This window comes from Macrobrachium nipponense, chromosome 31, assembly GCF_015104395.2.
Source record: "Macrobrachium nipponense isolate FS-2020 chromosome 31, ASM1510439v2, whole genome shotgun sequence".
Taxonomy (NCBI): domain Eukaryota; kingdom Metazoa; phylum Arthropoda; class Malacostraca; order Decapoda; family Palaemonidae; genus Macrobrachium; species Macrobrachium nipponense.
This window is the reverse complement of record NC_061093.1, coordinates 42612489-42626933: the sequence shown is the minus strand read 5'-3', so window position 1 is coordinate 42626933 and position 14445 is coordinate 42612489. Positions and strand designations below refer to the sequence as shown.

The 14445-nt window shown below is 36.1% G+C and overlaps 1 protein-coding gene across 4 annotated transcripts in view; it reads right to left on the bottom strand.

Annotated features, from left to right (window-relative positions):
* Window positions 1-6743, bottom strand: part of LOC135206917 (laminin subunit alpha-like) — an 82416-nt gene extending 75673 nt beyond the window's left edge. For all 4 annotated transcript variants that reach the window (XM_064238408.1, XM_064238409.1, XM_064238410.1 and 1 more), the window contains exon 1: window positions 6467-6743. In XM_064238408.1, coding sequence (XP_064094478.1) covers window positions 6467-6703 — 237 coding nt within the window. In that variant the 5' untranslated portion in view covers window positions 6704-6743. The remainder of the gene's footprint in view (window positions 1-6466) is intronic.
* Window positions 6744-14445: the final 7702 nt, after the last annotated feature.

The following is a 14445-nucleotide window of genomic DNA, read 5'->3' as shown; positions in this document are numbered from 1 at the left end:
TGGTGAAGGCAATTCTCAGTTTATTAGGTTCTAACACTTACTTTAGCATCCAGCAGAGGCCATTTTCTGTTTACTTTTTTTCTATGACTGACTGCAAGATGCAATAGCAATGATTATCACTTGAACGAAAACTACAAGGCTCCCTGAAGCTCTAATAATAATAATAATAATAATAATAATAATAATAATAATAATAATAATAATAATAATAATAATAATAATAATAGTCTGGAATTTGGCTAGCTGACATTAGCATTTTCTGGCCATCAGTACTAAATTGAATTGAGAACTGCCTTCATATCATATGTAAAAGACTTTAATTTATGTCATATGGCCAAAAAAAACAAAAAACACACACTTTTAAAAACAACCGTGACAAACATCATACCAAAATATCATTCACTTCTCGTCGGCTTCATATCTTAAGTTATTATCTACATAAACATTTTCATTAAAAAAATAAACACGAAATATTCATCGAGTCATGACTTTCTTTTCTCCAAGAGGGGGATCCTGTTAAGCAATTAAATAATCATTTGAGCTCACACTCCCTTTAATTCCCACCATATTTAAAACTCTCTCTTTCTCTCCGTGTGTTTTTTTTACTTAATCTGTGACAAGAGAACACATTTGTTTTTTGTTTGTATGGGGTTTTTGCGTTGCATGGAACCAGTGGTTATTCAGCAACGGGACCAACGGCTTGACGTGACTTCCGAACCACGTCGAGAGTGAACTTCTATCACCAGAAATACGCATCTCTTAACACCTCAGTGGAACGCCCGAGAATCGAACTCGCGGCCACCGAGGTGACTCGCAAGCACCATACCGACCACGCCACTGAGAGCACATTTGTGTATGTGAGAATTGTGAGAATGCTAAAAACATCACCATCATTTCCTGCTCCTTGACAAACCTTGAAACTTATCCCTACATAGTTTTGTCAGTGGATGGAGTGCAGTCACCACTGACTTGAGCAATGCAATAGGACCAAACGGTGTTTTCCGGCATGAAGCAATTGCAGAGCTCTTGCTTTATAAGCATGCAAGACTTGCATTAAGTGCACAACCTCCCACTGCGCAAGCACACTTGAGAGGTGATGATGCAAGCACAGAATTCAAACTTGATTCCGTAGAAGCCATGACAGGTATTCAACGTGGGTAACGTATAAGAATTACAGTAAAATCGATAACCAATAGTTTTATGACGCGATTTATTAGCTTTTCTTAGACCAGTTAGCCCTGTTCTCTTAGAAGTTAGACTTTTATTTACGTTGCTAGGAACCAATCGGTTACTTAGCAACGGGACCTACAGCTTATTGTGGGATCCGAACCATATTACATCGAGAGATTAAATTCTAATCACCAGAAATACATTCCTCTGATTCCAGCGAGGAACTAATTCTTAGAAAATTAATATACATATCCCTACTATTACTACTAGTTCCTAATTATTAATAATTATTTAGTTTTTACCAGTGTAATAATCCCATGAAAAAGACGGTCATTTAAAAGGATTAAGATTTTAGGTCTAGGTCCATGGGACGGGATATGTACTACAACTGCGATTCTGCGAAGCTCGAACCGAGGCAGTACTACTCAAGGTCTAGACTAGAGAGGGAGAGAGGCTAGCCTCGTCTAGACAACAGCTAGTTTAAACGCGGTATCGATGTCACATAATAAAATTAATATAATGATATACATTGCATTTTATTGTACCTACAGTTATCATCCTGTAGTGCAGATGAAAGGAACGTCAGTTTGATAAGAAACTTGGGGGGCGGGGAAGGCGGGGGGGAATAATGGAGACCCCAGACATCTTTTCTTGTTTATTTCCACTATCAAAAGCAATCACGCAAAATGATTGACGTGGGACATGAATCTGACCGTTGAGAAGATTGGAAAGTGGTTTGGTGGTAGAAATAAACAACGAAACATTCAGCATCGTCGTAATGCACCAATTGCATTATTAATATTATCATTAATTAAACAAGGCTAAGGTAATGAATGAGGTGCTGAAAGAAACCGAGTAATCCGTCGATAACAAGAAGTCACAAAAGCCGCCAAGAAGAAGTCTGAATAACACTAAAATGACACCGAGGACGCCTTTGATTGGATGATTGAGGCAGCCGTGATTGTCGATCTCCGTGCAAGATTGGAACCCGAGGTTGCTACGCACGCTTTTATCCTACTCTCAGCCGTTCACAATGGACTTCTATACTCGGTTTTTTTCCACCTGTCCACCCGCCTGTTGTGTTTTTGTATGGTAACACTGCGTCCTGGGCTTTAGATAGTTACATTCAGCTTACATTCAACAATAATAACAATATCCTATTTCGAATATTAACGGTGCAATTCGCATACAGTAAATTATTAAAACACTTCTCAGTTACAAATGTACACCCAGATATCCTTCTATTTACCAAAAACTTACACAGCGTAACTATCTAAAGCCTGGGACGCAGTGTTACCATACGCAAACACCACAGGCGGGTGGACAGATGGAAAAAAACAGTCTAGTCGACTTTTCCCTTTAGTACCATTCTTAATATCTCAACGAATTCAACATATAAAGTGCAATTAATATTAAAACCTAATGAAAGAAACTATAATGAGTCAACAATTTCAAGTGCTACGTTACTTTAAAATTCGATAGCATTCATTTTAATCGAAATATTAGGTTGATAAAGACAATAATAACGGTCCCTAGAAGTATACGTAAGAATATTCTTGTAAAATTAGTCGAACAGTTCATCCCGAAATTCATATTTTTGGGTGATGAATTTGGATTCCTGTAATTTCGATGATGACTTCAAAACAAAAGACAACGAAAAAAGTCAAAGCGCAAGGAATTACGAACCACAAAAAGAATAAGAAAGGAAAACTCCGGTAACTTCATGAAGCTAAAATGCACTTAACACATTTTCAGAGCAAAGAGGCAGTTTTTAACACGTCTTCCCATACAGTAACGCACGCTGGGTCTCTTCATTTTATGTTCCTAAAACACAATAATCTTCAAAACAATAGGTGAATATTCACAACCAAAGGTAAAAGAAGACTATAAATTACGCGTTCACGTCAACTCTCATTCCAAATGTCAGTGAAGTGACTAATCTCATCAGCGCTGATTACTTAATCTTGTATAAGAAAGTGTACTTTTTCAGTTATCATAAAAAGTGCAAATTGTTTGCTACTTTATGTGAATCGGAGAGAGAGAGAGAGAGAGAGAGAGAGAGAGAGAGAGAGAGAGAGAGAGAGAGAGAGAGAGAGACTCTCCATAGCCTATTAATACAAAACTCTTTCATTACCCCATATAATTTTTTTAAACTTAGTTCTATAGAAGCATATTCACCTGCGAGGTATACGTTTTTTTTTATGCTAGATACAAAGGAATTCAGAAAGAGGAAAGAGCTTTTTCCTTATTTTTTTTTCCAGAGAAATATACGGTTTTCCTTAAATACAACTAGTCACATAGGCAGGAAAGATTTTCAGCTATAGTCTACAGATGGCTATAGTGAAGTCGATACTAAACGATTTTGTTGTTATTAATATATATAATATATATTATATAAATAACTTATATATATATTATTATTATATATTAATATATAAAATATATTTATATAATAATATATAGATATATATGATATATTATATATATATATATATATATATATTATATATATTATATATATATATATCATATAATATATATATGCTGTGTCTGTGTGTATTTATGTATGTAGATTAATCAAAGGCGTCCCCACACATGAATAAATGTTATGAATATCTATAGACAGCACTTATTCAGATAAACACAGACACCCTAAAGGGCGAATATATATTGGCTATCCGTAGTACCGGCATCAGAGGAGTCTCAGAATCTGGGATCCTCCATATCGCATTTCTGTGACTTGTACTCACAGCTGCGTTGAGATGAGATAGCCCTGGGCTGGAGTGATGTGTGAGTGACTCATTCTTATTTTCTCTTGAGTCATCATTCTGTCTATACACTTAGTAAAAACAGCTATTCCAATGCGGATTTCAATGAAGCTTCACCAGTAACCTTTAATGGATTGGCCTAAATTTCTGGATTAAAAAATGGATTAATTTGTGATGTTCGTTTCGGTATTCTAACTTAGTAAGTTGGTCTTGTCTTTATTTCTTAAGTTTTTTTAATATATGAGTTAAAGTTTAGATCAAGGTTGTTCAAGTGCGTAATTTTTCTATTAAACCCAGACGGTCTAACGATCGTATTCTTCTGGAACGTTTTTTTTCTCTCTCTCTTTTTCATGCACAGGACTGAAAAATACTTAATTAGCTGGTTTTTGGCTTCTTTCTTAATGAAATGAGTATGAAAAATTCAAACAAAGAAGAAATGATGTTACCAATGTGCACAGACACCGTTTACCAAAAACTAAAGTTAAAGAAGAAACCGAGAAACTTGAATAACGAACGGCATGGACATGTTGCCCAGTTACAGGATAAATGGCATGAACATGTTGCCCTGTTGTGTACTGTCTGTCGATACAGGGTTGCAGGATAGGAAAACAATGTTGCCTAATAGTAATAGGTTTCGATGGAATTTGTTTTGCAAATGTTTTAAAATGGTCTCAAAGTTATCTGTGTGGAGTTATGTAAAGTACTAATTTAAAATTAGTATCATGGTGCAAGATGAGACGCATATTATTCACACACACACACACACACACACACACACACACACACACACACACACACACACACGCCTTCCCCCTACACACACACTCATATAATATTGGTTTTATATATATATATATATATATATATATATATATAAAGTTTTTTTGCCACGAAGGAAAAAGTGAAAAAGCGAGATAGCCGAAAGTACTCGGCTATCTCGCTTTTTAATTTTTTCCTTCTTGGCAAAAAAACCTTTATTTATACATAGCATCACGTTTTATATACTTCGTGATCAAGTTATTCATATGTATATATATATATATATATATATATATATATATATGTGTGTGTGTGTGTGTGTGTGTGTGTGTGTGTGTATGTATGTATGTATATATATATATACATATTATATATATATATGTATATTTATATATATAATGTATCTATATAAGCACTATGTCATTACCCATTCAAGAGGGTGGTTATCATGTAAAAAACAAATATTGAAATGCTTAATTTTTAATGCCTTTTATATGTAAGCCATTAATTTTACTTGTAATCAGGTCTTTAATCAAGAATTTAAATTCTAGACATTTTCCCCTTGACAAAAATTTAATCTATGTACTTCTACATTATTAATTAATTGATTTACTTATTATTATCATTTATAAATTTACTTAATTTTACTCCAAAAAACTATTAGTTTTAGAAAGAGCCTCGTTAGCCAACCACACCCCCCCCCCCCCCCGCCCAGAAACTGCTTCATTGCCCCCCACATTGAGAACCACTGCTTTGGAACATTTAACGTCTTTCCATTTTTAAATCTCTTGCGGTTGCCTGCCCTCATTTATTCAACAAAGTCCATCGACGCCGGACTGCACTCAATTCGATTCAGACGTCAATGCTTTAGTCCCATCTCTTGTTCTGAGAGCCATTTTCTCTCTCTCTCTCTCTCTCTCTCTCTCTCTCTCTCTCTCTCTCTCTTTACCTCACTGTGGAAAATATTCTTATTCTGTCAAGTTCTTGCTCACTTTCTCCCATCTATAAGAATTATTTGTCTCCGTTTCCTTCTGGTTTTCATCTTGACTGCCAATATACTTCCTCATCTTGACAGGATCTTTTCTCATCTCTGTTTTTCCCTTTGCTAATCTCTCACTTCCTTACCCATTTATTCCACCATTTATTGCTTTTATCCCATCTTCCCACCATCCTATAACCACTAACCCTCCCAGTTAGTGTCCCTGGAACATCATCACTGACTAAACATTTATCTCTCCACCTCCATGTCTTTTAACCTTAGACCATATCTCAAAATCTCAACCATTTTCTCCTTATATGCTCATCTCACATCATTCTCATCAATCTTACTGCCGCATTTTCATCCCTACATCTCAAACTTCAGCCAATCTCAGTTATCTCATCGACAGTTTTTCTTCTGTACCTAGTACAAATAATATAGAAAATTCAGTTATTTTTACATGACTATTAATTGTTCGTAATAAAAAGAAATAACTGGATTTGATAGAAAAATGTTACTCAGTTTATTTTCACTGTCATATACGTTTTGCCTTTTCGATATATCATAACATTGATTCTCTGAGTACCTGATGTCTGTTTATAGATGTGTCTCTCCTATCACCTGTCTGATAAATTATTCAATTTTGTTTCATTCCAATCATCAAGTACAATGTTATTCCCACTGCGCATTGCTCTTCCATAGCCCTCCCCCACAATACCAACCTAGTTAACGTGTTTCATGCTGTGCCTTTTCCCTGAGAATGTTTAAATTGAGGTTGGAAATCACTTACTTGTCCTCCTTGAATGAGATCTGACGACGCATGGCGATCGGCATTTGCACCCACTAGCTTACAGAATAACTCGGGATCTGATACACCTACGCCGCATGTGGACGACGCAGTAATTCTTCTGTTCACTGCTAAATTGAAATAGGGAGGTGTAAGCACCTGCGCCGACAACGGCTCGAATAAAGTCCACAATATAAATAAGGTCCACGTGTGGACAACTCCCCTCCCGGGGTCCTTCATCTTGTGTGTTTCGCTGACAACTGGCGAACAACCGACGGTTGGAGTTGGACCCTGAACTGGGTTGTTTGTCGTTAGGGGACCCACCCCGCAAACCCGGGGAATACTCCTCCTCCACCCCAACACCTTGAGGCGGTGCCTCTCCCTCCTTTTCTTTCCCATAACAGTGCCATCCCAACATCCCTAGACTATAGGGTCCCCGTTGGCAGACTACAGGATCCCCCGGCATTCATTTCTCTCCCTTCTCTCTAGGAGATCTTATTGCCAACGCCCATGTGTCGTTCCCTAGTCCTTACCCCTAACGAAGAGGTCGTATTTCGGTCTCTCTCCTCTTTGGAGGGAAAAAAAAAGATACAACTCCCGCTTCATATCTACCCGACCAGATTCTTGCGGCATGTGAATACACTACTGAGAAATTAGACTGATCCATAATATGATTATTTATCAATTTATTTATTTTAATTATTATTTATAATGATAATGTATATCATTATCATGATAGTTTATGCTGTTTATTCTTTTAGTGTGTTTTCCTCATTCACACCAAGAGGTGCTCCTTGGGCTTTTTCCTTTGGAGTTCATTTTAAATTCTTTTTATTAAGTTCAGTTTTACGTCAGGTTCATTTCAAACTTTCATTTTATGTGTAAATGTATATAAGCGTGATTGATTATTTAAGTTTAACTGGTTTATCATTTTATATTTTCTTATATGTTGTGTATGTTTCTTTTAATTATGTTTTTCACGAGTCGACGATAAATGTAGTACGTACTGGATCTGTATGTGTGTTCCTGCGCCCTTCCCCTGCCTGCTATATTGCCCTTGGATGTGTGGATTATATACATACATTTAATATGCACGCATCAAGAACAGAAACACAATGAAGCAAAACAACTCTGGAGTTTCGATAGTACTACCCCAAACTGATAGGAACCTGTAGCAGGCTTATTTATTTGTTTGATTTTATGATCCCTTAGGGCCCTTTCACACTATGTCGTACGTAAATGCGACACGATGTCGGACCTACACGCGACTAGCAGTCGACTATTATCTCTAATGAACCTTTTCACACTATGTCGGTCCGGCAAATTTGCCGGTCCGGCATCGCATTACAGCCGACAGGCCCCACTGGCCATGTCCGGTGCAGCACCCAGACGCGATTGCAGTTGGCCATTGCCTTCAATACGTGTCTTCACACAATGCGATTTTTTCCTGCATATACGTGCGACAGCAGTAGACTTCCACTTCCACTGCTTCTGGTGATCGGGTGCATTGGGTATTGAAAACATTTGAGGGATATAAATAGTGTTATTCCCGTTGCTGAATAACCATGGGTTCCATGCAACGAAAAAACACCATACAATAATAATAATAACAATAGTGTTATTCGTAAATAAGAAAGAACTACAAGTATGGATGGCTTAAGTATAAACTACTGAGAAATGATTTACTGAATGATTTGCTGTTTTTTTCATTAAGGTTACATATACGTTTTGATACTGAAATTATTAGAAGGTTATCGGCAGATTTTTTATATAAAAGAGGACTGAAAGCTTTTGATTTCGATATATATGATTTTTTGAGAAGTTTTTATAGTTAACACTTACTTTTTATTTACATTAATTAATGAAATTTGATAAATAGAGATGTTTCAGCTAACACTAGTTGTTTTCATTTCTCCATTTTAATTTCTATATGGAAAAGCAAATTTATAAGGAAAGGTCCATATTATATCCTCTTACTTGATGGTAACTGCCAGTTGTTGTGCTGGCGAAATATCATCTCTGAACGTCGTATTTCTTTTAGCAACTGCTTATGTAGACGTGACAAGAATTCCTCAAAGGTTGTTTTAGACACTGAAGTAATTGAAAAATTTATCATTTGTGTATTTAAAGGGTGTACCGAGTGAATTCTAGGTTTTCTTTTCTTTTTTCTCAAATGTAATAAATAAAGACAATAATTTTCTCCTCCTGTCCATCTAGTCACCACTACAGGCTGAGAGCAGACTGCAAGCGCTTGTCAAAAATTGGATCACTTTGTGCGGCAGTCGGACAAATGTACGATTTGCGCAATTTTGTGTCGCATTTAGATCCGGTACTGCAATCGCATCTTGGTGCGACAAGAATCGCATAGTGTGAAAGGGCCCCCTTTCACACTATGCGATTCTTGTCGCACCAAGATGCGATTGCAGTACCGGATCTAAATGCAACACAAAATTGCGCAAATCGTACATTTGTCCGACTGCCGCACAAAGTGATCCAATTTTTGACAAGCGCTTGCAGTCTGCTCTCAGCCTGTAGTGGTGACTAGATGGACAAGAAGAGAAAATTATTAACTTAATTTATTACATTTGAGAAAAAAAGAAGAGAAAACCTAGAATTCACTCGGTACACCCTTTAAATACACAAAGGTACTTGTACGGTGCATTTGCCACAATTTTCGAGGAGCTGAAGAGAGATAATGATAAATTTCGCAATTACTTCAGAATGTCTAAAATGACCTTTGAGGAACTCTTGTCACGTCTACATGAGCAGTTGCTAAAAGAAATACGACGTTCAGAGATGATATTTCGCCAGCACAACAACTGGCAGTTACCATCAAGTAAGAGGATATAATATGGACCTTTCCTTGTAAATTTGCTTTTCCATATAGAAATTAAAAAGGAGAAATGAAAACAACTAGTGTTAGCAAGAAACATCTCTATTTATCAAAAGCATAAACTGATATATCTATATCAAAAACTAAAATCTTTTACTTTGATATAAAAAATCCATATCTCTCTCTCTCTGTTTCATTAATTAATGTAAATAAAACGTAAGTGTTAACTATAAAAACTTCTCAAAAAATCATATATACCGAAATCAAAACCTTTTAGTCCTCTTTTATATCAATAATCTGCCGATAACCTAATAATTTCAGTATCAAAACGTATGTGTAACCTTTATGAAAAAAACAGCAAATCATTTAGTAAATACTGAGAAATGATTTACTAAATGATTTGCTGTTTTTTTCATTAAGGTTACGTATACGTTTTGATACTGAAATTTGATACTGTAGTTCTTTCTTATTTACGAATAACACTATTGTTATTATTATTATTGTATGGTGCTTTTTCGTTGCATGGAACCAGTGGTTATTCAGCAACGGGAATAACACTATTTATATCCCTCATATGTTTTCAATACCCAATGCACCCGATCACCAGAAGCAGTGGAAGTGGAAGTCTACTGCTGTCGCACGTATATGCAGGAAAAAATCGCGTGGTGTGAAGACACGTATTGAAGGCAATGGCCAACTGAAATCGCGTCTGGGTGCAGCACCGGACATGGCCAGTGGGGCCTGTCGGCTGTAATGCGATGCCGGACCGACATAGTGTGAAAACGTGCATTAGAAATAATAGTCGACTGCTAGTCGCATTTAGGTCCGACATCGTGTCGCATTTGCCAACGACATAGTGTGAAAGGGCCCTTAGTTGGTTATATTACATTTCATTGTTTTTTTTCTGCCGTGTCTTCTGGTACGATGTAACATGAAAACATAATCATAGTTGTTTAACAATATCGCTATGTTTGCTTATACGTAGTGGCGCTTCTTGCAATGTATAAAGCAAGCCAAACACGTAAAGGACTGACACGCTGATTTTACCGAGATTAGCATGAACCGGCCAGTCTTTATCGTGTATGTGTCGGGGGGCGGGGGGAGGGGGGAAGGTAAAAATGACAAACCGGACGAGACTAACCAGTCCTCTCATCTTTTCAACATGTTCAACGGACAGGTCAGTCTAGCCAAGACTGGCTTTATCTCCCGCCAGTCTGTGGTGTATGAGGAGATGTACTAGCAGGACGACTGGGCCAGACTCTGGACTGGGCTAACCCAGAGTCAAGGTAATAGGGTCTGCTCAACTTGGCTGTGGGGGCGGAGCTAATACTGTGACGTCAGAAGAGTAACAGTACTCGCGCTTCTCCATTGAATTACTTAAAGAAGCTTTAGTTTTTATACATTTAATCCATATCGCATTGTTTCTTTTGATAAAATCTGATAAAACCTGTAAAGAGGTAACATGTTGATGTTTTTTAATAACCATTCAAAGTATATAGTGTCTGCTCAACTCGGCAGTGGGGGCGGAGCTAATACTGTGACATCACAAGAGTAACACTCCAGTGTTTCTCCCCTGAATTACTTGAAGAACCCTTAGTTTTTATACATATAATCCATGTTGCATGGTGTTTTTCATAAAATCTTGATGATAAAATCTGTAGAGGTCACATGTTTGATTTTTTTAATACCCATTCTCTCATTTAGTCACCAAACCTTGTTTTATTGCACAAAATATACCAGTTTGAACACAGCTACTCCAGCTTTCTTCATATGTTTATTCTTTACTTATTTATTTACTTACCTATATACTGGTTTGCTGTATTCTCTTCAAGTCCATTTCTTTTAACATGACAACTCTCTCTCTCTCTCTCTCTCTCTCTCTCTCTTTCTCTCTCTCTCTCTCTCTCTCTCTCTCTCTCAGGTTGTAATATTATCAAGATTTTAAATAATTCTTAAGAAATGTATTTAGTTCTGTCACTGTGCTCATACCTCACTTTGAAAAGCAACTTTTTTTATGATAAAGGTTAGCATGATGGATTAATTATATTTTCCAAATCTTATTGTGAATACTTATTGTTATGCAATAAATACAAAGAAAATGTGGTACAGGCAGTGTAAAAAATGGCAGTTGCATTTCAACGACTTGGCCACAAAAAAGAAAACAATATCAAAAGTACAAGAATTACATCATATACGATATAAGGTATCAAAGGAATATTTTAAATGATGAAGAAAATGATACAGGGAACACATTTCCGGCAAATTCCTCATTAGCACTTCATATCACATAAATATACTTCCGAACACATAAGTTTACGTATAACACAAACTGTATACATAAAGGTATTAATTATGCATGCCTCAAACGATTATAATATTTTCGAAAAAAGTACAAAAAGTCATTCGTCAGTCTGGCTGGATGTATCAGATTCTGATGACGCTTCACAAGGGGCGGGGCTAGATTTCAGATCTCCCACGAACGCTTAATTTTTTATAATTTTTGCGTGCGTAGATAATATTTTCTGTGCTCGATTATGGGTTTTAAAATAATTGTAATTGTAATGTGTCATATACCAATTGAAAGGGCATTCTTTGTACTTTTACATGGTATATGGCAAAACGTAATAAGATGAACAATTACGTAAGAAAAATGTGGTAAATATTTACATAAAATTAAAAAATTTTGGTCTGTCTTTGACCTAGAATTCCTCGAAAATTTCTGAGAACACCTATCAATTTTATTTATGCATTATATAGTAAATTTTAGCAGCTTTCTAATCCATTTTTCAGTTTCTTTCTATCATTATCCCTTAGTCAGATACGCTACGAAACGTGAATGTATGTAGGCTGACGGATGAAGTAATTGCACATTTTTGTGTGCGTAGATAATTTTTTCTGTGCGCGCTTGTGGGTTTGAAAGTAATCGTAATTGTAATGTGCTATACATCATTTGAAAGAGCATTCTTTGTACTTTAACGTAGTATACGATAACATGCAATAAAAGGAAAATTTATACAAAAAAACGCCATCGCAAAAAATAGTTATATGAAAATGTTATCGTAAATATAGCTTCATAAAGATATGGTCCTTTTGTAACTGATGACGTTTCACAAGGGGCGGGGATAGGTTTAAGTACCGCCTCGGGAGTAGACCCTGTATATTTTGACTCTGGGCTAACCCACCTATTTTGACGCGTACTTTATTTCTTACCTTTCAGTAGTCTGCAGTTTTGGGCAATACCCAAGCAGACTGGAACGCCCGCGCTAATCCCGGCAACATAGATTTACCCTAGCAACAAAAATAAAAGACTATATTTCCTGTCTCGCACCATGTATGCTTCCGAACATGAATTACCATCCGTATTCTAGCCAAACCTGACTAAATATGTACATTTCAAAAACATTGAGTAAAAACTACAAAACATCAATAGAAAATATATATGTATATAAGCAGCAAAGAACAAATCAACTTGCAGAAGACATAGTATATATGATCAACAGGGCAAAATTTGTGCATTTTGAAGGGTACAATGATTCCAAATAAAATTCAAAGTAACAAAAATTTTAAACTGTCAGCCTACTTCATATACTAAATGCCTAAGTGTCGAGGCCAATATGAGTAGTTGAGTCATTTTTTCAATGGGTGAAGTATTACGTAACGAAACAGCTGATTGCCAGGGGATCATAGTCCCCCTGTCGAGGCCAATATAAGCAGTTAAGTCATTTTTCGAGTGAAGTATTACGTAACGAAACAGCTGATTGACATGGCTTAATACCTACCTAGTGGGAAAAGAAAGAAGAAATCTCATTATTTCGATTAAAAAGGGTGCATTTCTATAACGTGACGGTGATACAGAATACGTAAGAGCAAAAGGCACATAGTGAAATCATGTCTGTAGCTTCGAATGCAAAGAAGCAGACCATTACCCGTGATGTCCTCGTCTTCTAGTCACTTCGGCGTACTGCAGATGCGAACTGGCGCTTGCGTAGTCTTCATAATCGTCTGTCTTCCCCAACTCTGTTGATGACCACTATACTTGAATTAATGCAACTGACAACTCTACAAATATACCTAATATGACCAAGGCAAGAGCTTCTCAAATTATGGTGAGTACCATATTTTGCTGTTATCCATTTTTTAAAGCCTTTTCATCCTTTGATGATTATTTTTTATGTATTCATCGCCATTATCTTCATCATTATTCAATAATTGTAAGTTTGCTTGATAATTATTAACATACTTCATGTCTGTTGATGTTATTAACTAGGTGTGACTATTAATTTTGGGGGAACATTTTTTTAACTTTTTTTTTTTTTTTTTTTTTTTTTTTTTTGCATTTATCACCAATGTTTTCACAGCTAATTATTATTCGTAGCTGTGTTAGGATTGATATTAATATACATCCATGTTTATTAACCATATGACTATTAATATTTTTTAAACATTTTTGAAAAGGTTTTTATTAGTTGCCTTTATCTTCATCACTAATGAATATTCACGCTTTAGGATTATTATTTACATATTTCATGACATGTTTAATAATGTTCATTGATGCTTATTAACTATGTGACCATATTGTAAAAGAAAAACAATAAAAAAAAAAAATTTTGCTAGGGGGGTTGGGAACAAAATTTGCTATGGAGGGGCCGGTCTGTGTTTCGAGCATTTTGTTATATTACCACATCGTAGTAAAGAAACAGAATCTTATAGGGATTCCATACCATAAAAACATGAAGCACATTTAATGCGGAAATAGAGGAATTGTAGAAAAATAGGAAATAGCCACAGATTTTTCCAAAGTTTTGCAAGTTTCATCTAGGAATGATGTTGTCACAATCACTCGGCATATTCTACAGTTACCGGTTATTTCAATAGTTCCTATTTCAAGAAACTCGATAAGAGGCCTGAATTTGATTAATGTTATATACATCACAGAAGATGCAACTATTGAATAATCGGATAAGTCTCAGTACAAAGTAAATGCATTTCATTACAAATTTGATTAACGCTCCATCGCAGCTACAACTTGGATTGCCGTATCCCACCGTAGGGTGTTAGTTCCGTCAGTGCACGTCACATTCCTTTTCCTGTACCTCCGTTCATATTCTCTTTCTTCCATCGTACTTTCCAACCTCTCCTAACAAATTGT